Source organism: Camarhynchus parvulus, chromosome 10 (genome assembly GCF_901933205.1).
Source record: "Camarhynchus parvulus chromosome 10, STF_HiC, whole genome shotgun sequence".
NCBI classification, from domain to species: Eukaryota; Metazoa; Chordata; class Aves; order Passeriformes; family Thraupidae; genus Camarhynchus; species Camarhynchus parvulus.
Genome location: NC_044580.1, coordinates 6,515,359 through 6,534,658, shown reverse-complemented (window position 1 = coordinate 6,534,658; position 19,300 = coordinate 6,515,359). Strand labels below are relative to the sequence as shown.

Genomic DNA, 19,300 nt, shown 5'->3' with positions numbered 1-19,300 from the left:
GCAGGCAATTAAAAACAAAGAGACTGGAAATACCTGTGCAATCACAGCTTCTCTGGTTCCATAATGCTTGTAGAATAAATGATCAGTCTGGATATACAGCTGGCACGTGTTTTTTTCAGCCTGAGTGGCACGCTTTTTCCTCAAAAGCTGTGGATCATCCTTCTTAGGCTCTTCAACAGGTTTCTACACATGCATAGGCAAGAAATACATTAATTTTGTAGTTCTACACGCTGCACTAGATTACCTAAAAATAACAATGGTTCTAAACATACTCCACTAATACAAACAGATTTTCATTCTTTTTCTTTAACTTGCAAAGTTTGATGAATCTTGAATTAAGTACATTATGTTCAGTTTTCGAATACTTTGAATGTAATCTTAGCAAAAGCTCTCTCTGCACTTCATTTTATATTACAAAAGGCAGTCAACATTACATAGATTTTTTTATTCATGTGATCTTTGGAATTTTTCTTCTTTATGATCCTTTTCTAAGCTAAACAAACGGTAGGTTAGGAAAAAAATCAGCACTGGTGAGACTTGGCTGCACCTTCCCTAACACCAGTTATTTCAAACTGTTATTACCTTAGTCAGCTACCTCAGCAAACAAATGTTTAAGCACTTCAGCATGGAACAAATGGGGCACTGAACAAGAAGCTAAAGGAACACTGGTTAGGCAGAGTGGTATCTGGTAGTGATGCCTTAAGTTTTAGCTTCCGTATTTTCCAGAATCTGTACTGCATTAATATGTAACTCTGAATTCATATAAAATGTTAGCAAGTTCTCTTCACAGTTTAGTCAGACAAAACCATCCTTTTCCAGCCTGAGAACCAGGGACAGCATTGCAGCTTCGGGCCCAAAAAGCGTAAACAGTGAATTGAGGAGAGCAAACAGAGGATGGGACTTAGTAACCCGAAGCTGTAATTGGACAATTAACCCCAGTATGGAAATGGACCAAAACTTATAAAAGTGTGAAAACTCAAAGTCCATCTTGGGTAGAGCCACAGCTGAGTTCTTGTACTGCCCAAGGTGTATCCTTTAAAGGCCTTTTACCAAATCCCTACTTTATTCCCGTAACACTGTCTGGCCTCTGCCCCAGGCAGCCTCTCAAGGCAGCAGCAGCACCCTGGCCCTACAGCACTCACTGGCTGCTGACCCTCTCTCTCTCTCCCCATGAAGTTTTACAAGCACATTTCTGGGAAAGCATGCTATTGTTACCGAGGTGGAAAAGGGTATTAATGTTGACAATTTCTGGAGTCACAACATAAATAAACTAAGTTGCTGATGCTATTTAACAAGGCATATTGCACCCTTTTCTGGGTATATATTTAGCTGACACCACAAAATTATGCCAAGACTTGGAACAGCTCAGAACACAACTAAGTCTAAAAGAAACTCAGTAACTTGCTGTTGAAAAAAAAATATTTTGTGACATGTGGTGCAAACCTGAGCGCAAACCCACTGTGGGACCCCACTCAGGTACACAAGTTCCTGCCACAGGACACTTACCTCTCACAGCAGCCAATGTGCAACATGCTGTAACCCCCACAAGCTTTCAGGCTTGTTACGAAGACCCTCCCACCAATATCACTTAATTTTCCACTGAAAGCACTCAGATATCCCAAGTGTGTTATATTAACATAACTTGAACATCTAGAAGTTATTACTCTTTAGAACTAATGTATTACTTGGAGATCAAGGGATCTTGAAACTCTTCCTTCTCAATTGCAGTAAAGTATATTCCTCATTTCAAGCTTGATTTCCACATCCATCTATAATTCTAACTGTTGAAAAATTTGAGATCACTTAGGATTCATTAAGACTATAAGCAGCACATCTGGGCTACAGAAGCAACGAGAAAAAGAATTTAGAAAAATTATGTTAAAAAGAAACTTCCAGCAATTATTTAAGTATCTCACAATGTGGAGGGATGATAGCTCACCAAAAGTAAAAGAGACAACATACAAGAAATAGGAAGTTATCACACTAAGTACTAATCAACATAATCCATTAGCCTTTGTTGTACCTCTGTTGTTGGTTCTTCTATACCAGTCATCTGGTACTTCTGCATTCTTTCAAATACTGAATGATCTGCACAACCTCCTTGTGGTCCATATTTATGTGGATATTCTAAAAAGAGGAAGCCCAGGTTGAGTTTTCAAATTCCAAGTACAAGTCCAAAATATGGCTGCATCAGTGCAACTTACTCAGTTGGTGTCCAATGTTGTGCATGTGGTTTGAGGGAAGCATTAGAAGATGCAAGGTCTATGCAGCTTTTTTTCATTTAACATTTCTACTAACACATTCTTAGTTTCACAAACAGAACAAAACTGACATTTGCTTCTTAACATTATTTTCTCAGGCAGCACAAGAAAATAAGATGAGCAGTGCCTAACTTAAGAACAAGAGCTTTTATTTACACATCTGTACCAACTTACTTCAGCTAAAAGCAGCCTTCAAAATATGACATCACAATGGAAAGTTATTGGATATCAAGTATACTAAAGACTGCTTGGGTAAGAGAAAGGGTTTTTATGCTACTTGGTAAACAAACTAAAAAACCTTGCCAACATTCTAACAGGATTTTATTATTTTATTCATCTTCCACTGATTTTTTGGAAGTTTTCACATTATGCTACATAACTACCAAGACATAAGAAGGGAAATGCTAATGAATAGAACCATGGTTTAGTTAACCACTACATGTTAGTTAAAAATGCTGGAGATCCAAACTAGTGAGAATATCCCACAATCACCTGTTTATCAAGGCCAACTCCTGCAATAGTTGCCAGTGCAGACCTCACTGCACAAGGGAATGTGTTTCAGACACACGTGCTCAGCTTTTACTGGCAGTACCTACTGCAGATTTCTAACCTGTATTTGCAGAAACTTCCTCTAGAGATGAGAAATACTGAACACTTCTCCCTTTGATTTCTTTGCATCAACCCCATCATAAATTGATGCCCAAGTAAGAAATAATGGAATACAGATCTGAATACTTAACATGTCAGTTTCTGTAGGGCAAACCACAGTTTCAGCATCATCTCAAGAGCGTGCCACTTTTGTCAGAAATCTACAACCTTTTCCAAGGTTTGTTGTGTTTTGGGATTTTTTGGTTGATTCATTTGTCTTTTTATTTCTGTTTGGTGAGGGGACTTTATTTTTTAAAGAGTGGAGATCCTAATTCACAGAGTAAATAGAACAGCTATGTAAGAGTAGAATTGTAAAGCCTGGGCACCAAGGACCTGATGCCCACATTCTATGCATTTCAGGTGATTTTGCCCTGGCCTAGCTCTAGTCTGGGCTGTGGAGTCAAGGCTTGGCAGTAGCTGGAGCGCAGCAGATGTGCTCCCTTGGAGTGTGGGCTCTGTATGGTTTCATCTGACAGCTGCCTTCATTTATCTTTGACTCTTATGGCTGTTTCTTACAGTCATACTGCATGATACTGCTAAACTATTTCAATATACAGCTTACCTTCTAAGTTTATTTCATTACTTTCTACATACTGGTTTCCCTCATTTCAGTTTCCACCACCACACAAATACCATTTTTGAACTGCTATCTCATCACATTCCTCCCAGCACAATTAGCCCTAGTACAGTGCCAGAAGAATGGAGAGAAAAAGAGAAAAATATGCTTTTACTGCAAGTCACCTCACACAATTTGCTCCAGCGTGGTAGTGGAATGCTGATTTGGCTACAACCAATATTAAACAAAAGGCACCACTCTTGGAGTCACCTTCTACTTTTGGGGATCCTGTTTAATATCACTAGATTGGAGTTATGAGCAAAGGACTGTGGATATGATCCTTCCCGTCTCCATCTTCACCACCCTTTTTTCCTCTCTCTATAGTATAGAAAATTCTACTGTATTTATTCTAATGCAAACTTTCATCACCTACTACCTGACTTCACAGCACCAAGAGTTTATCTCTGCAACAAGAGCAGGTTACCCAGGGGCACAGCAATGGCCCAATCTGCCTTTCCCCCACACACTGCCCCTGCAGAAACCACTGTACCCTGAAAGAAACTCCTGCAGGAGCCCCACTCTGAAGCATTACGACAACTGACAGAACAGGACTGGAAATAAATGCTCTCAGTTTATTACACAAAATTATCTCTCTTTCTATCTTATTTCACAAAGATGTTAGGAAATCCCTTAACACATTTTTTTATACTGACTGCCTGCAATTCAAATATTTCTCACTTCAAAGGTAATAATCTAGTAAGAAACACTTCAAAGCCATGACAGTTAAAATTACAAAAAAAATGAACACAAAACAGCCTGTAATAGCAATTGCCAAGATTTTGCATGTGCTGGAAAAGACAATTTCCCCAGAGGCAGATTTGAAACCACCCTGCTAATCACAGAGACAGGTAATACAGGATAGTTCACTTTGGAACCATTTCTAACTTCCAGGGGAAGTTGCATATGAAGTTTTTATTTGCTAAATGCTGAACTACCTCCAAACTGTGAAGGCACCATTCCCTTGTCATCTTTTGAGACTTCCTATTTCCATCATCCCCTGCAGCAGTTCCAGTTTTAAATGCCTGAAACTAAGCAAGAACTGCATGGTGCCAGATGACTTGGCCAGTTTTGACCCACAAGACACAAGTCTGGTCCATGCTCTTGTGAGGCTTTTCAATGCTCTGAGATGTGCCAGCTTTCTGTGCAGCCTTTGGGATCAAGAGCTTCTTAGCCTATCCCTACCACAACCCTGAGAAGTAAAAAGGAAAAAACCTGCGTTCACCATGAAATGATTGCTTACAGTGAATGCAGAGTTGAGAAAACAGAAGACTATTTTCCAACAGAGCTGCTGTAGAAGAGGTTACTAACAGGTTCAATTTTCTAACTAGAATAATCATTAGGCAAAAAAATCCCCAACTTTTTCCTTTCCAGTACTGTCCACTTTCAGCTATTGTATATCCAGGCAGAATGTTAAGAAATAATAGAGAGTAGAAAAATATAACAATGAATCTAAAAACCACCTGCAAAATCTTGTCATTTCATACCTTCTGACTACAATGTCTTACTCTAACTAGATGGCAGATGATTTTTAATGATATATACTCCAGATGCTCAAAATAAGATTTTTTTCCTTTCAAGAAGATGCACTACCACCTTCCACAGACATTCCTGAACATTTGGTTTTTCTTCTTCTACTTATCAGTTAATAGTATGATCTGTTAAGCATTTAGGTTAACTACTTAATAATTACTGAATTTAGGCATCTTGGGCAAGGATGACATCAAACTTCCATTACAAATGATGAAAAATCAATTCTTTAAGAGCCACAGAAGTTTGCCCAATACTAGCAAAAGCAATAATGGCAGAACAAAACTCAAATATAAGCAGATACAAAAAAGAATTAAAGAAATCCTTATTACAGATTTAATTTACAGCACTCTGTGATGCTGTACTGCCATGACAACTGTAATCACAGTGTGATGAAAAAGAAACCAGGTTCTCATTAATGACACAGTTTGCAATGGTCAGCCTTATTCAGCAGATAGGGCTTTGCAAAATTACAAACCGCTTCACTTTCTGTTCTTAGTTGTATGCCCCTTCCAGGATCATAAACACAATTAAGTGACCATGTTAATTTTCTGGAAGGTCTGAAGAGGATTTTCTTGTATACTGTTGATCTGAAGAAACACTGATTTTGTATTTTACAGTATGAACTCAGGGATACACTTGAAGCAAATATGATTTCAATAAAGTAAATATATCCTCATCCTTAAAGAAATGTTTCCTAAATATCTCAATGTAAACAGCAATTTGCATCTTTCTAACTGTAAATTATAAACAGTTTGATCAAGACTGGTTTAGAAACTAAAATCATTCAACTTGTGTTTCAAGTCATGAATAGAAGGCTGCCTTCCACTGGTCACCAGATCCACTGTAAGAGACAAAAGCTGCCTTATAAAGTTGACAATATAATCCCCATTTACAAAACAACTTTTGTTTAACTACTGAGAAAGAACTCATTGAGATGCTAATCATATGTTGCATTGTGGTTTCTGAAAAGCACTAAAAAGCATATTGTTTCAAAAGGCTGAAACATGGGTGACCAAAAAAATACCCAAATTAAAGCAAAGATGACTTTTTTCCTCAGTCTCTCCCGAGTCAGAAATGTGACCATTTTTGTTGCTTTTGTCCTACATAAGACAGTGGGACAGTCTGACTCTGTTTCATGAGTGCTAGCTTTAGATTAGAGCAGTAACAAATTAACAACAAATCTACTACAAAGCTTAGCTTTTCTGAGTTGGTGGGGTTTTTTTGGAGCTGCAGTTCAATGCAAAAATAGGTCTCACGAAAGACAAAAATCATTTAGCTTCGAAAGCACTCGTCAGAAAGAGACAGAAGCAGTTGTATACTCCAGATATTTCAGACAACAGAAATCCTAGAGGCATCTATGATCCTAATGACTGAAGTGATTCTATACAATCAGAACACAGGCACATCAGACTGCTCTGGCAGCAGCCAAGAGGAGTGATGTGTTTTTAAATAGTGCTGCTTAGACTTTGCTCCAGGATGGGCTATTTTCAACCCTGCTGAGCAAGCAGCAATGTTCACTCACTTGGTGACTTGGAAGCCATACTGTACTGCTGCTTTAATGTGCCTCATCAGAACAGATTTAGACTCTCCCCTCTGACAATCTGATTTTGTTTCTAATTCATGGGTTTGATGCACTAGATTCAAGAGGAAAAATTATATAAACCATTCCCATACCTGAATAATTAAAAACACCCCAACATACCCTGCTCCCATTCACTTTATAAGACATTAGTAAGAACCAATTTCAACATTACTTTCTCCAGTTCCCAAAGCATTCCATTTACTCTTCCAACAAAGATCACTCCTACAAAACAGCAACAGTAACTTTCATAAAATCAATTTATCTGCTTCTTTAAGGCACAGTTCTATTTCTGTCAGTATTCAATAACAGTGAAGAGTATTTTTAGTCACTCACTATTTACAGCATAAGGAACTGGGACATGAGACAATCTTCTTACTTGTCTCAACCTTTGAAAACTGGGCACATCACTACCTTATGTTGCTTACTTTCCTCCTCCCCCTCTTTTCAACAACAGGGTTAGTTAATAAAACCCTTTATGAAGCTGACAGTGACTTATTTACACAAAGTCCTACATAAGTGGAAGCCCAACATTCCCACTATCAAGCAGTGAACTGTTCATGAGACCTGTAAGATGCAACACAAAACTTAGAAGTACGTGTGAATTATTCACAGAAATGTTATGAAAGATGTATCTTACAGTTCCACACCAGACTTTTGTAACTTTTCTATTACTTTTCCCTCACTACTTTCCTGCTACAGCAGCAAAGCCAGTAATACTCCAACTGCAGCTAACAGGGAAAACTGCCTTCTCCCCTTTGAACTGATTCCCCCAGCTAAACTGACCAGCATTGCTCTGTAGAGATGAAAATGTAGCTCATGCTGCAGCTTGTCTCTGAGAATCAAAAATATGGAATGTTATCCCGTAAAATTATTCTTAAGCATGAGTCTTGTAAGCACCAGGAAAATATACACTTAGTCAGAAAACAAATACTGTTCACAAATCCAGTAAACGCTTTCGTTCACAAGCTCTTTGAAATTATGGAAATTCTATTTGCTTTTGGGTTAGTAATCATATTTACAGAATGAGATAACAGGAATGACAAACATATTTGCCAGCTCACAGCAATTTTAATATACTCAGAGACAGCACACATACTGCCACTGAAAGTAAAATACAAAAATCCCACCCAAATTTGCTGAGTTTTTAGTGGAGAAAGATCATTTCACTGCATTCACACAAGAGAAGTAATCAAGGAGAGCAATATGCAGTAACCCTGTTTTTTTCACTGGCTTACAGCACCGAGAAAATTATAATATACAAAGTCACAATCAGAAATTTACCTCATCTAACTTCCAATTCTTTGACACTTCTTTTCACAATGTAGTCTCATTATGACATACTTTGAAAATGGTTTATACATATATCATTAACAGAGTGGTTCAAGTAATTTCTAGTGATTTAATCCAAGCCTCCTCATGCAATTCCAAATGAGATTTCAAAGTCAAGTCTTCTAGGGCTTGCACAGTGGCCTGATGGGACATGTTTTTAAATGAAGTTATGGTTTAAATAGATTTTTAAGCAAGACTGACATCCTGAAGTCAGCTGGATAGACACTTTGTTAGCTTCAATAACCAAAAGTTAAGTCTTAAACTGACTCTGCTAACATTTACCTTTGATACCTCCTTGATCCTTGAAGGATTCAAACTTGGAATCACAACTTTATTGCAGTACTATTGAGGTTCAATATAACTTAAGCATCAAACAAAACTGATTTGTATTACATCTGAAGACTGATCATAGATAAATAGGCAGGTAAAGTGCAGGAGAACTCTGGTGCATCAGTTCTGAAGACACAGAAGTATTTCATGGTACTTTTTCATCCTTCTGAGCATTTGAAACTGAAGCCAGATTTCTGAGGCTATACTTGTCAAATTAAATTCTCTGTAGCCTTCCATCAGCTATTGTGTAAAATGGGACTTACTGCGTGCCACCATCTCTTAAGAGCTCTCTGAATGCACATGTGAGAGACACAGGCAGGGAAGCTTTTATTTCACACAAATGTCACCCTCATAAGATGTATGTAATCATTGAGTGACTTGAACTTTAATTATCTTTTATTTTCCAGGTCACATGGAAGAGCAATCAGTATAGATCATTTTAAGAAGGTATTTTTGAAAGAAACATGCATCAATTGGGTAGGAAATGCACTGCTTGCCCACTAAAGCCTGACTGCTAAGGATTTCTTAAAATGGCAGAATAAAAGCTGACTTTGGTTTGCCATAAATCTCTCTCACACCTTAACTGTATATGAATCACTTGAGGACAGCATGATTTACAGTGTCATACACAAGCCAAAGTCTCATTTGATGCTTACAAATGGCATACAGGTTTTGACATTTAATAAAAGAAATATTTCATCTGTAGCACAAAATGGAAGTACTCACTGATATCATCTTCATGATAAATGACAGAGTGGAATGGTAGGTTTCTGTCCTTTATGTATCTCTCTGCTGGCTCAATATAAAAGGTCCCACTGTGAGTTTGGATGAATCCTTCAAACTTTCCATCAATAACAGACCCATGAGTAAAACTTCCCTGCTCACCTGTGAAGGGACAAAGCGTATTAGCTTTTTTATATCCTTCAAAAATCCTTTTTAAGACTAAGATTATCCATCACTAAGACAAACAGTTACAGCAAAATGACAGTCACTAAGTTCAGCAGTTCCCAATCAGGTGCATAAATGAAATGTTTAAAAACCATATAATGCAGAATTCAACTCTGTATTTTAGAGTTGGTCCATACACAGCATGCAGTTCTATAGTCAAATCCTGTCCTTACACATCCCTTCATACAATTAGAAATAATAAACAATAAAACAGAGCATATACAGAACTTTGAAAGCTTTCAAAGAAGGACTTCCCTATATTCAAGACATCCATTGGTCTCTTCAAGCATAATCCTCTTAAAACTGTAGCTAGGTTTAAATCTGCATAAAATGAATTTGTATTTGAAACAGTGACAATCAGGGAAAGTACAAACTGTCAAATTTTAATCACTGACTGCTACAACATGCAGCATCCCCACAGCCCTTCCTATATAAAGGATGAAAGATTACTCTGCTAAAACAATATTTATATACTCCTCCATTGAGGAAAATTCAGAATCACACTATCAAAAAGCTTTCTCACCTACTCAAACTAAGTGGCAAATTGGTCTGCCTAGATGCATATGAAGCCCTGTGTTTATTAGTTTTCAAAATTGAAAATGCTCACTTCAAGACTGCAGAACATGGTTAAGAAAGACCTTCAAGAAAGCCAAACAAACAGTACAAAGAGAGGCAGAGTAAATCTTAATCCAGTTCTTCTTTCCATCTGCTTTTAATTCTGTAATTCTTCTTCATTTTTAATCAATTTTATCCATTGTATTTATTAAAATCAGATATATTACCCTTAGTGACAGTAACTCTCTATTCCTTTTACTCCTTTAAAGTAAAAATGGCACCTGATTTCTTTTTTCTTCAATGTATACAACTTTTCTATCTTTTTTTTAATGCATTAGACTTCTGTGAAGACTATGTTTATAAACAGATTTGAAATTCAAGTTTTATGGGTATGAAAATTATTAGATAAAATACTCATTTAAGTGTGACTACTATAAAAGCAGATGGGAGCTCAAATATGATAGATGCACTATTAAAGTTTAACAATAATCTAATAATACTGATACTATTTTTTCCACATACTATTAGAAAATTCCTGTTTAAAATTGCTGCACTTTCATCCATTTTAAAGTGTTATACTTACCATAAATGTGTCCAGTGTAAATGTGGGAGGTATCATAATCAATGACTTGGTTCGATATTTCTACTTTAAAGTCATCACTAAAAAGAGAGGTATCTCTCTTCATTCGAAGGTTGAATTGTCTAAAATGAATAAAACAAGATAGTAAATTGGCTTTGAGCTTCAGCTACAAGAGCACTAAATAAAGTACTTCAGAACGACATTTTTGCGCGAACAATCTGCAGACCTTGTAAAATTTATCTGTAGAAAATGCTTTTACTGTACAAGAATTAGATCAGAGCCTAGAAGGATTTTTAAAGCAAGACTCTTCAGATGCTTTTTATATAAATAGCTATGCTTACAAGGTTTAAGCCAGAAAACACATTAGACTTAAACACTTAATTCTGAAGTGCTGACTTGGACTACACACTTGTTCCCAGTCCTTCAGAAGACACTCGAGTAGTTTAGAAAAAATGCAACTATTTTACTTTACAGCACTGTGAAGTAGAACAGATTAAAACAGCTTTCACTTCTTTTACTTTTTTTGATGACACCTAAGATTTAAATAACTTAAATGAAATGTAGGTGAGTTAATGAATGTTTCAACTGAAACTCAAAAAGTAAGATGGCCAACAACATCTAATAAATATACCCAAACTGGTAGAGTTACATGAACAGCTATGGAAACAACTCTGTTTGGGCTCAGTTGCAGCCCTACATACTTTAATGCAAATCCTACTGCCAATCTTTATATGAAACAGTTTCCTTCCTTGCAACTCCATCAGGAGTTGCATTCAAGCAAGCAACATAACTGGAGTGTTTTAAAATACCTGACATTATATGAATTCATACCTGCGACAACCATTAGCTTGTTTAAAATTTCATTTGGTATTCGTTTAACTTTTGTACAAACATTTGTGCAAATACAGATCAAAAAGTTATTGAAACTTCAGCCATTCCAATTTTAGTCTTGATTTTCTTCCTATATTTTCCTTCTCCGCACAATGATGAAATTGAAGGAATATTATAGTTATGTCACCAATTTGTTACACAAAAAGTAACTCTGGTAAGTCGAGTACTTTTGGATATGAGTCATCTAAAAACCACACCCAGCAGAGCTGACCTTCACAGTGAAAGTGAGTATCCAAGTATGCAACCAACAAAATTACCCAGGCAATTAAGAGCCATAGTGTAAAGTTGATTAAATCTAGTTACTTTTTACTAATGAGTGAAGCATACACAAAGTGTATCTTCAGTTTCCACCTGCACATTAAATATGACACCATAGTTATAAGTATTTTGAAACATTAAGATGCAAACTTCAAGGTCAAAAAAAAGTCTTGCCTACACTTAAAGCCTGGGAAGGGCTATAGTGACTCATGTTGACTATTCTGTAATGCAAACAGCATTTCACAATCAAACTGTATTTATTATTACTGCCACAGTGTTAATAAAGCTTCAAAGAAAGTACCCTGCTCTGGGAATGCATCGCAGGTATCTACCACGAGGTTATGAAACTGAGATGTGGCTGGTGGATGGGGAAGGTTTAACTTCTGCAACTCCCTGAGACTCAGGCTTTGTGCCAAGGCCAGCAGTGCTCCTACCACAGCTCAGCAGAGATGTATTTTATGAGGAAGATCCTCCTGTTACAAAGGAAGGAACAGTTCACTGTGCACCCGGATACTGGCATCACTCAGACAAGAAATAAGAATTATAATAATAAAATCATATTTTTACTACCTCTGCCACAACAGTCCTTTTTCAACCCAGAAGTTCATGAGGAAGAGGAAATAACACGAACAAGCAACCCAGAGACACCCGGTAAGACTGAATGCTACAAGATTACCCAACAAGCTTTTTGAGGGTGGGGTGGTGGGCACTATGGAGACTTGCAGCCACTTTATGTGGCTCTCCTGGGCAGAAGTTAAAAATGAACAGGTAGAAAGAAATTAAAACCAACAGTGATGAGAATATGACAAACTTTATTTAAGTACTTGAAAAAGTTATACTCTCTATGGATGTAATACACTGCCCAGGGTGTTACACAGATTTGAGCTCCATTTTAGTTTGAGCTTTCCCTGTGACTGAGTTGTCACACTCAAGGATGGATCAGACTCTCAGTGCATTTGAACCAGAAGTTAAATGGCAAGAGATCTGGGACCCATTAGAATCTCTCCTCACTTCTCTAGTATTTGATAGAAGACTTCTTACCTTTCCTCATGAAAGAAAGTTTTTTGGGAAAAAATCCTCACCCTATATAGCACTTTCCTTTCAGAAGTGTATACATAATTTCTTTAAAATGACATTTTTCTGGTTGTATTCGTGTATGTTGCAAATAAAACTGAGTAGAAGCTGTCTCTAACACTCAACTGCACCAGCAATTTCGTATGGCTTTGAAGTACACAGTGCAACAGAATGCAGGACCTCTGCTCTATTAACTCCCATCTATACTGGCAAAGTGGGGGGAAAAACCCAGGACCTGATCTCAGCCTGACAGTTGGTAATTTAACAAGCTTAGCTTGGTGTAACCCCAAAACCACGGACGGATGAGCCCCAGGCCTGATTTACGCAGGCAGCCAGGGAATCCTGAGTTTGCTGCTCTCACCCTTACAGACCAGCAGGACAATTGTGGTGCAGTCATGGGCTACCCTTGGTGGCCACCTGGCCACGCTTTAGGGCCAGCCTTGAGCTTTGCATACACATCCAGGGCTTGCTTTTGGGGGGAAACAGGGAGCTTAATGAAGCTGGGAATGACTGTTCCTTCTCTGGGGTACCTTTCCATCAACATCATCTGTAGGTCCTTCAAAATGGACTGTTAAAAGTTATATGTAGCAAAATAAAAGTGTCACCAGTTTAAAATTTAGGAAGCCTCTATTTATTCTCCTTTAATTTTTACCCTCTCCTTGCTTTCTACATTGCTACATAATAAACGCTAAAGATTCTAACCCGTGCTGCTGATTATCTATCTTTTAATAAAATGAGCTCTATATGCTGGATTAGAGAACTATTACAAATACAAAAAACTCAGCTGTGCTTCACACTAGCAATTCTCTATTTGATTTCTTAACTTAGTTAAACTATTAGATAACCTGATCATCTCTCAGCTATTTTTAAACAGGTCTTTTCTTCGTCATTCAAGCATGCTTGATGAGAACAGGATAATCTGTACAAACTGTTCACCTTCTTAATAATGAAAAATTGACAAATACTCCTTTACTTCTCCCCCACCAAAGGAGGGAAGAGACAACTTGGGACTGTGGGGAGGAAAAGGGCTGGGGAGGGTGGAGGACTAAACAAGCATCTATTCATCTCTACTTCCAATAATTAACAACTTTAGCACATCACCAAACTTCAAACATAAATTCTACGCTGGCTTAAACTCAGTAACTTCATGATTCTTCTGAGGACAGGAAACACTGAGGAAGTTAAATGAATCTGTCTATACAATTATTGAATATGGTTTCTAAATTAGCCACAATGGAAGAAACAAGAAGCTTCAAATAAGCCTTTTGACAATTACAATTTGTACAACATGCACCAAATTCTTAGTGCAAGCTAAGCTATTCCTTAGCCTAGAAACACACCAGGCAGAAGATTAACTAATTTCAGAAAAATAATGCCTCTTTTATTTACACACTTTCTACCTCACAAAAAACACTTCCCAGCAGTAGCAATCTCTAGAACAGAATTAAATCAATTAAGACCCAGTTTTGACCTTGCTTATTTATTACTGCTTCTGTTTTCCACAGATCTGAAAACTGATATTAGTTACTGTATGGCTGCCCACTTGGTTGTAGATCGAATTTTGACAAAAACTTTACACACATATAAAATTATATAATCTGCTTTGATAATAAACTACATCTTATATATTAATGGTAGCACCCAAAAGACTATCAAGAGGTAGATTTTTATTTCTCTATAGCTTAACTCAGAGAGACTATGTCCAGTTTGTGAGTAACACAGCAATTCAGTCATAATTAAAGAAAAAATTATAGTTGAGAGCATCACACTTCGCTAAGACCCAGTACCTTGCCATGGGCTCAAGTTATGTTATCCTAAGCTCTAATCAGAGCAGGTACTCGAGAGAAAAAACCAAAAAACAAACAAGCCATGTTTATATACTGCCAACATTTGGTAAAGGGTATATAAAGACTTACATGCAAGAGTTAATGCATAACCTATTATTCCATTTCTTTTTAATATGAGTTACCTTCTAAGATCAGTGTTTTCACCACAAAGCAATGTCCAGTATATTGGGTAACTGGTACCAAGTCTGCAGACTTGCACACAAGTGGCAGAAAAATCTGTTATCTGGCATACAAAAAGGGCACTTGGTGCTATCCCTTTTCTGCCTTTCCTCAGCCAAATTGCTGTAACTGGTGACAGGCCCACAGAATCATTAAGTGACCAGAGGAGGTTGTTGAGAAAAGGGAAAGGGGAAAAAGGAGATGGAGAAGTTATTCCACAGCTGAAAGAAGTGGCTGGAGAAAGGAAACTGAAGGGGATTAGTTGGCAGCAGTATGTAACATGACTTCAGTACAAGGAGAGTTCATTTTTAGGTTCACAGTCTTTTCCTCCCAGTAGGAACCAGAAAAATCCTCACAGCCGTGGCTTCATCACCCTCTTCACAAGTCAGCATCTAGAAAATACTGTTCTGCTTGAGGTGCAAGTCTTTTATCCTCACTTTTCCTATCTAAGAACTCAGACTCTCTTCTTGGAAAAATGGAAGGGGGGCCTATAAATGGACAGGGATAATAACTTGAGTTCTTCTTTCTAACTGCTTCCATGAGGCATGCCACAATCCACTCAGTTCCCACAAGACTGTCAGACTCATTCCAGCTCTGAACTGTAGTAAATAGAAGGCAGCTTAACAACCTAATACTGGATTTATACTACCCACAATTCTACAGAACCATCACACTTGAAGATTTTTTCATTGTTTTAACTCGCAATTAAACCCACATCACATACTTTATCACTTAATTGATAATTCCCACAGTCCTGCTAGTTACACTAAAGAAAACTTATCTTTGAAGCAGCACATGATAGGGCCTCCAGGTTTATCACTCTTTCTTTGATCCACCTAGATGCACACAAAATCATCCCCTAGTAAGTGTTTATGTAAATCCCAATCTCTACAGTATTTCAACACTCAGCCATCTCAGCTAGAATGCCTGCAACTTATGTTTGTTTTCTATTAGCATCTCTAGGATGACACTTGTGGTTATTCAGATGTCTTTCCCAACCTTCAGAAGTCAGACTTGCTAAACTTGGTATTCTAGAACACTAGAGTGAGGATGCAGCCTTCTTTCCAAACCATTTGCCGCTGATTACTCTTGATATGCATAGCTGCAAACACAAGCTAGCTCAGATAACAGAAACCATCCAAGTAGGATTACAAGAAGCTACATGTTTGCTAAGTTACACTCCGAGAAAAGTATCTCTCTGTCCTGAAGAGGACAGTGTACAGATTTTAAAGGCAGAACAGCCTTTACCCAAGGTTGACTTTTTTCCCCCCTCCTTTCAGTAAAACTTTGGGAAGTTCAGCACAGAGCTGACGTCCAGGTTTCCTGTTTAGTGAAAATAACCTTCCCATTTGTATTTACATGAAGTTGGCTATTCATATGCAATGCCATGTTCTAACGAAAACAAGGTATCAAAAATCAGAAAACAGGTAAAGATGTACTAGAATACAAGCACAAGCAAAGTTACTACATTAATTCAAACTATGGACGTAGTTAGGAAAGAAGCTTTCTTACTTAAACAAGTAAAGACACAGAAGATAAACCCACTAGCTGATAATAAGAGCACATAGCTTAGGTACATTCATTTAAATATACATTTTAAGAACATGACTTTCTCAGAGCTGGGCTGTGTCTACCGAAATGTGTTGGCCAGGGAGCAGAGCTGTAAACCATTAATACCAATTTAAGCAGTACACTGGAAATGCTGCACCTCAGCCAAGCTGTCCAACCAGTCCAACACTACTGTACCACGTGTCTCCCAGACAAACCCAAGTCAAACATCAAATGCCTTTTTTTCCTGAGGGCTACACATAATCCAGCTCATTGTATTTAAATTCATAAAATACAAGACATTTAACCCACAGATTCAGCCCCCAGAATTTTTTAACTTCATTTCAGCTAAAAATGTGTAAGAACTTAGGACCCTGCTTCCCAATTCTCTGCAAGATCAAACTGCTTTACCTACAAGCATCAGCATAGGGTGGGTTTGGTTTTGGGGGTTTTTTGACCAAACAGGTGTAGGAAGTGACACCTGATTCACAGGTGTCTTGTCTGACAAGCTATCTGTCAAGGTATATAACTTAAAAGGTCCAATAGATAGGTAATGATTGAAAAATTACCACAGAGCAGTGAATAATACTAAGAAGACTACAGTAAGAACTAAAGATATCTTTTTTTCCTTTTCAAATTCTGGACAGCCTAAAATGAGTTGTAGTAAGTGAATCTTGCAAAAAAATTCACTTGGTAAAATTCATGAAAATAATTCTCCTAAGTCTCACACAGCCAACCAGTAGGCTCTATTTGATTACTGCTGAACCAACCTACTTAAGCAGTTGAGCTGTTCAGGGGTGTGTTTAAGTGCACATGGAATTGAAAGAGACACAACATATATTTTCAGATTAGTCCAGTAATACTGAATCTGCTTTTTGTTCTGACAGGCTCATAGAACATAGAAGGCAGATCCATTTTATGAATTGAGCACTGTGCTGTATGGACATTTTAAAAAGTACTTAAATTAAAAGCCATAAAAAGAACATCTAGTGTAATAAAAACCTTAGATTGACAATAAAAAGTCCTCTTTAATGCAACAGTAACTGGCTCAGTAACTTCAGTCCATCTCAGCATGGCAGCACGCTTAGAACACCACTTCTAAAATCAGCTTATCAAGTATTATTTCTCTGCAGGTATCCTCCTTTGTTTTCATAAACTACTCAAATATGGCCAACAATTATGTTGTTTAAACACATTTACCAGTTCTCAGTAATGAGGGCAATATGAAGGATTACAGATTACTACAGAATCAAGAATTTAAAAAAAACTCTCAGACTTAAATAAGAACTGAAATTTTGTGGTCCACACTTTTCCTATAAGGACCATGTACAGACCATACATTCCTACAAACATGTGTGAACAACTTACAGTATTTCTCAAAAAATAGAATTTTAGGTAAAATCTACAGAAAAAATGTAGCTAAACTGTAAAACATCTTAAAGAAATTATTGACATATCCTTAATTTAATAATAAGCAGGTGTTATCATGTGTTCAAGTACCACTTGAAAATTCAACTGTTCACTCAAGTTGTGTGGGCACTTTTCCCAAGCAAGAGTCATTAACTAATCTAGGAGTGTTGAAAGTGGGTGTGGATGGACAATTAACAGGATCAAGCAAAGAATTAGAAAGCATAAGTTATTAGCAACGTATTAAATAAAAAGCTCAATGAAAACAAAGTTGAACAATACAGACATCATTTTTCCCTTCTGAATGCATTAGCATCTCAGGAATTCCCAGTTCTGTCACTAGGTAAAAAGCAGTGTTAGAATATCAGACATCATCCAAGTTTTTCAAGCTCTGTCCTCAAAATCACTATGAAGCATTCAGCATATTTCTGACATTCTACAATGGATAGAAATTCAGGTCAAGATATTCTACGATTAATATATTGCAAATATTTCTACTGAAAAAGGGAAGAAAACTTTTCAGTTTCTCAGCAGGGGAAGCGTTGTGTCCAGAAATGAACCATAGCAAGTGCACATTTTGTGATCAGGTGCAAACTGTATAAAATCTAATGTCAGTTTGAGTGATGTCCCAACTTCCTTTTTGAAGCTACTGATGTTACCTTGACATGCAAAAGGAAGTTACTCTATTTTAAATGCTTCACTGTATCTCAAGGCAGTGCCAAAGGCACTTCTTTGAATCAATCCATGTATTTTGGGGAGTCTGTGCTTTATTTTGCTTTTTTTGGGGGGAAGGGCTGTGAGATGGGTTCAAAAACTGTTTTATATTAACCAAGTTCCTGGTATTAATACTGGGCATTCATTAACTTTGTGTGAGCCTTTCCTGGACTCAAAGGGCGCCTTAAATTAAATCACACTAGAACACTCAATATGAACTGGCAGGTGGAAGAGCTCTGATACACACCCAGGATCATTTCAAACCTTCATATTCCTTCCAAGTTGAAGCATTACAGAAATAAACACATTTTACACCACTGGGGAAGCAATAATGCTGATTAATCTAATACACGGTTTATTATAAAAAAGAATTAATAAGGATTTGTAGCTCAGTTTCAGCAATTTTAATTGTCCTGCTAAGTTAGTATTTCAGCATTGAAGAGTGTGGCTGGTTCAGTCTAGTTCATCGCACCTACCATAAGAAGTTGTATTTTATATTACCAAACAACAATGATTTTGAAAAACTTCTATTCTGAGCAGTATATTGTGTGGCATCTAACTTTCAGATAAAAGTTAAACAGAGAAGGTTTCTGAGTGATGGCATATTATACAAATGGCATTCATTTGTAGAATTACTAAATGTGGTATGAAAAAAGGTAGCTTTGGGTTTAATTCAATAATTTCAGTATCTATTTCATTATTTAACTATTAGCCCATAGTTAAATGGTCCCTTTCATTTGGTACAAATATGTAATATTTAAGTTGTGGTTTTATTTTTTCCTTTTTCAACAGAAGGATACTATGAGATATAGTTCTTAAATCTAAACAGCCCACTGAAAAGAACAGATGCTACTAACACAATCCTAAAATACTGGTAGCTGCCAGCTATTTTCTGGACAATGAAACTGTAAGTCTGATGAATGCTTATCTGGCATATGTCAGCACTGCCACTGAAAAGGCTGGTACTGCATCCTCCCTCTCACCACTGCTGCTTAGTTCTGCACTCCTTCTCCTTAAAGCAAA

At 37.2% G+C, this 19,300-nt stretch overlaps 1 protein-coding gene across 1 annotated transcript in view; it reads right to left on the bottom strand.

The window, feature by feature from the left end:
• Positions 1 to 19,300, bottom strand: part of ADAM10 (ADAM metallopeptidase domain 10) — a 42,681-nt gene that overhangs the window by 11,842 nt on the left and 11,539 nt on the right. Inside the window, exons 3-6 of the mRNA XM_030955022.1 lie at positions 10,383 to 10,501; positions 9,023 to 9,181; positions 2,024 to 2,127; positions 34 to 183 (exon numbers count right to left, since the gene is read on the bottom strand). Coding sequence (XP_030810882.1) covers positions 34 to 183; positions 2,024 to 2,127; positions 9,023 to 9,181; positions 10,383 to 10,501 — 532 coding nt within the window. The remainder of the gene's footprint in view (positions 1 to 33; positions 184 to 2,023; positions 2,128 to 9,022; positions 9,182 to 10,382; positions 10,502 to 19,300) is intronic.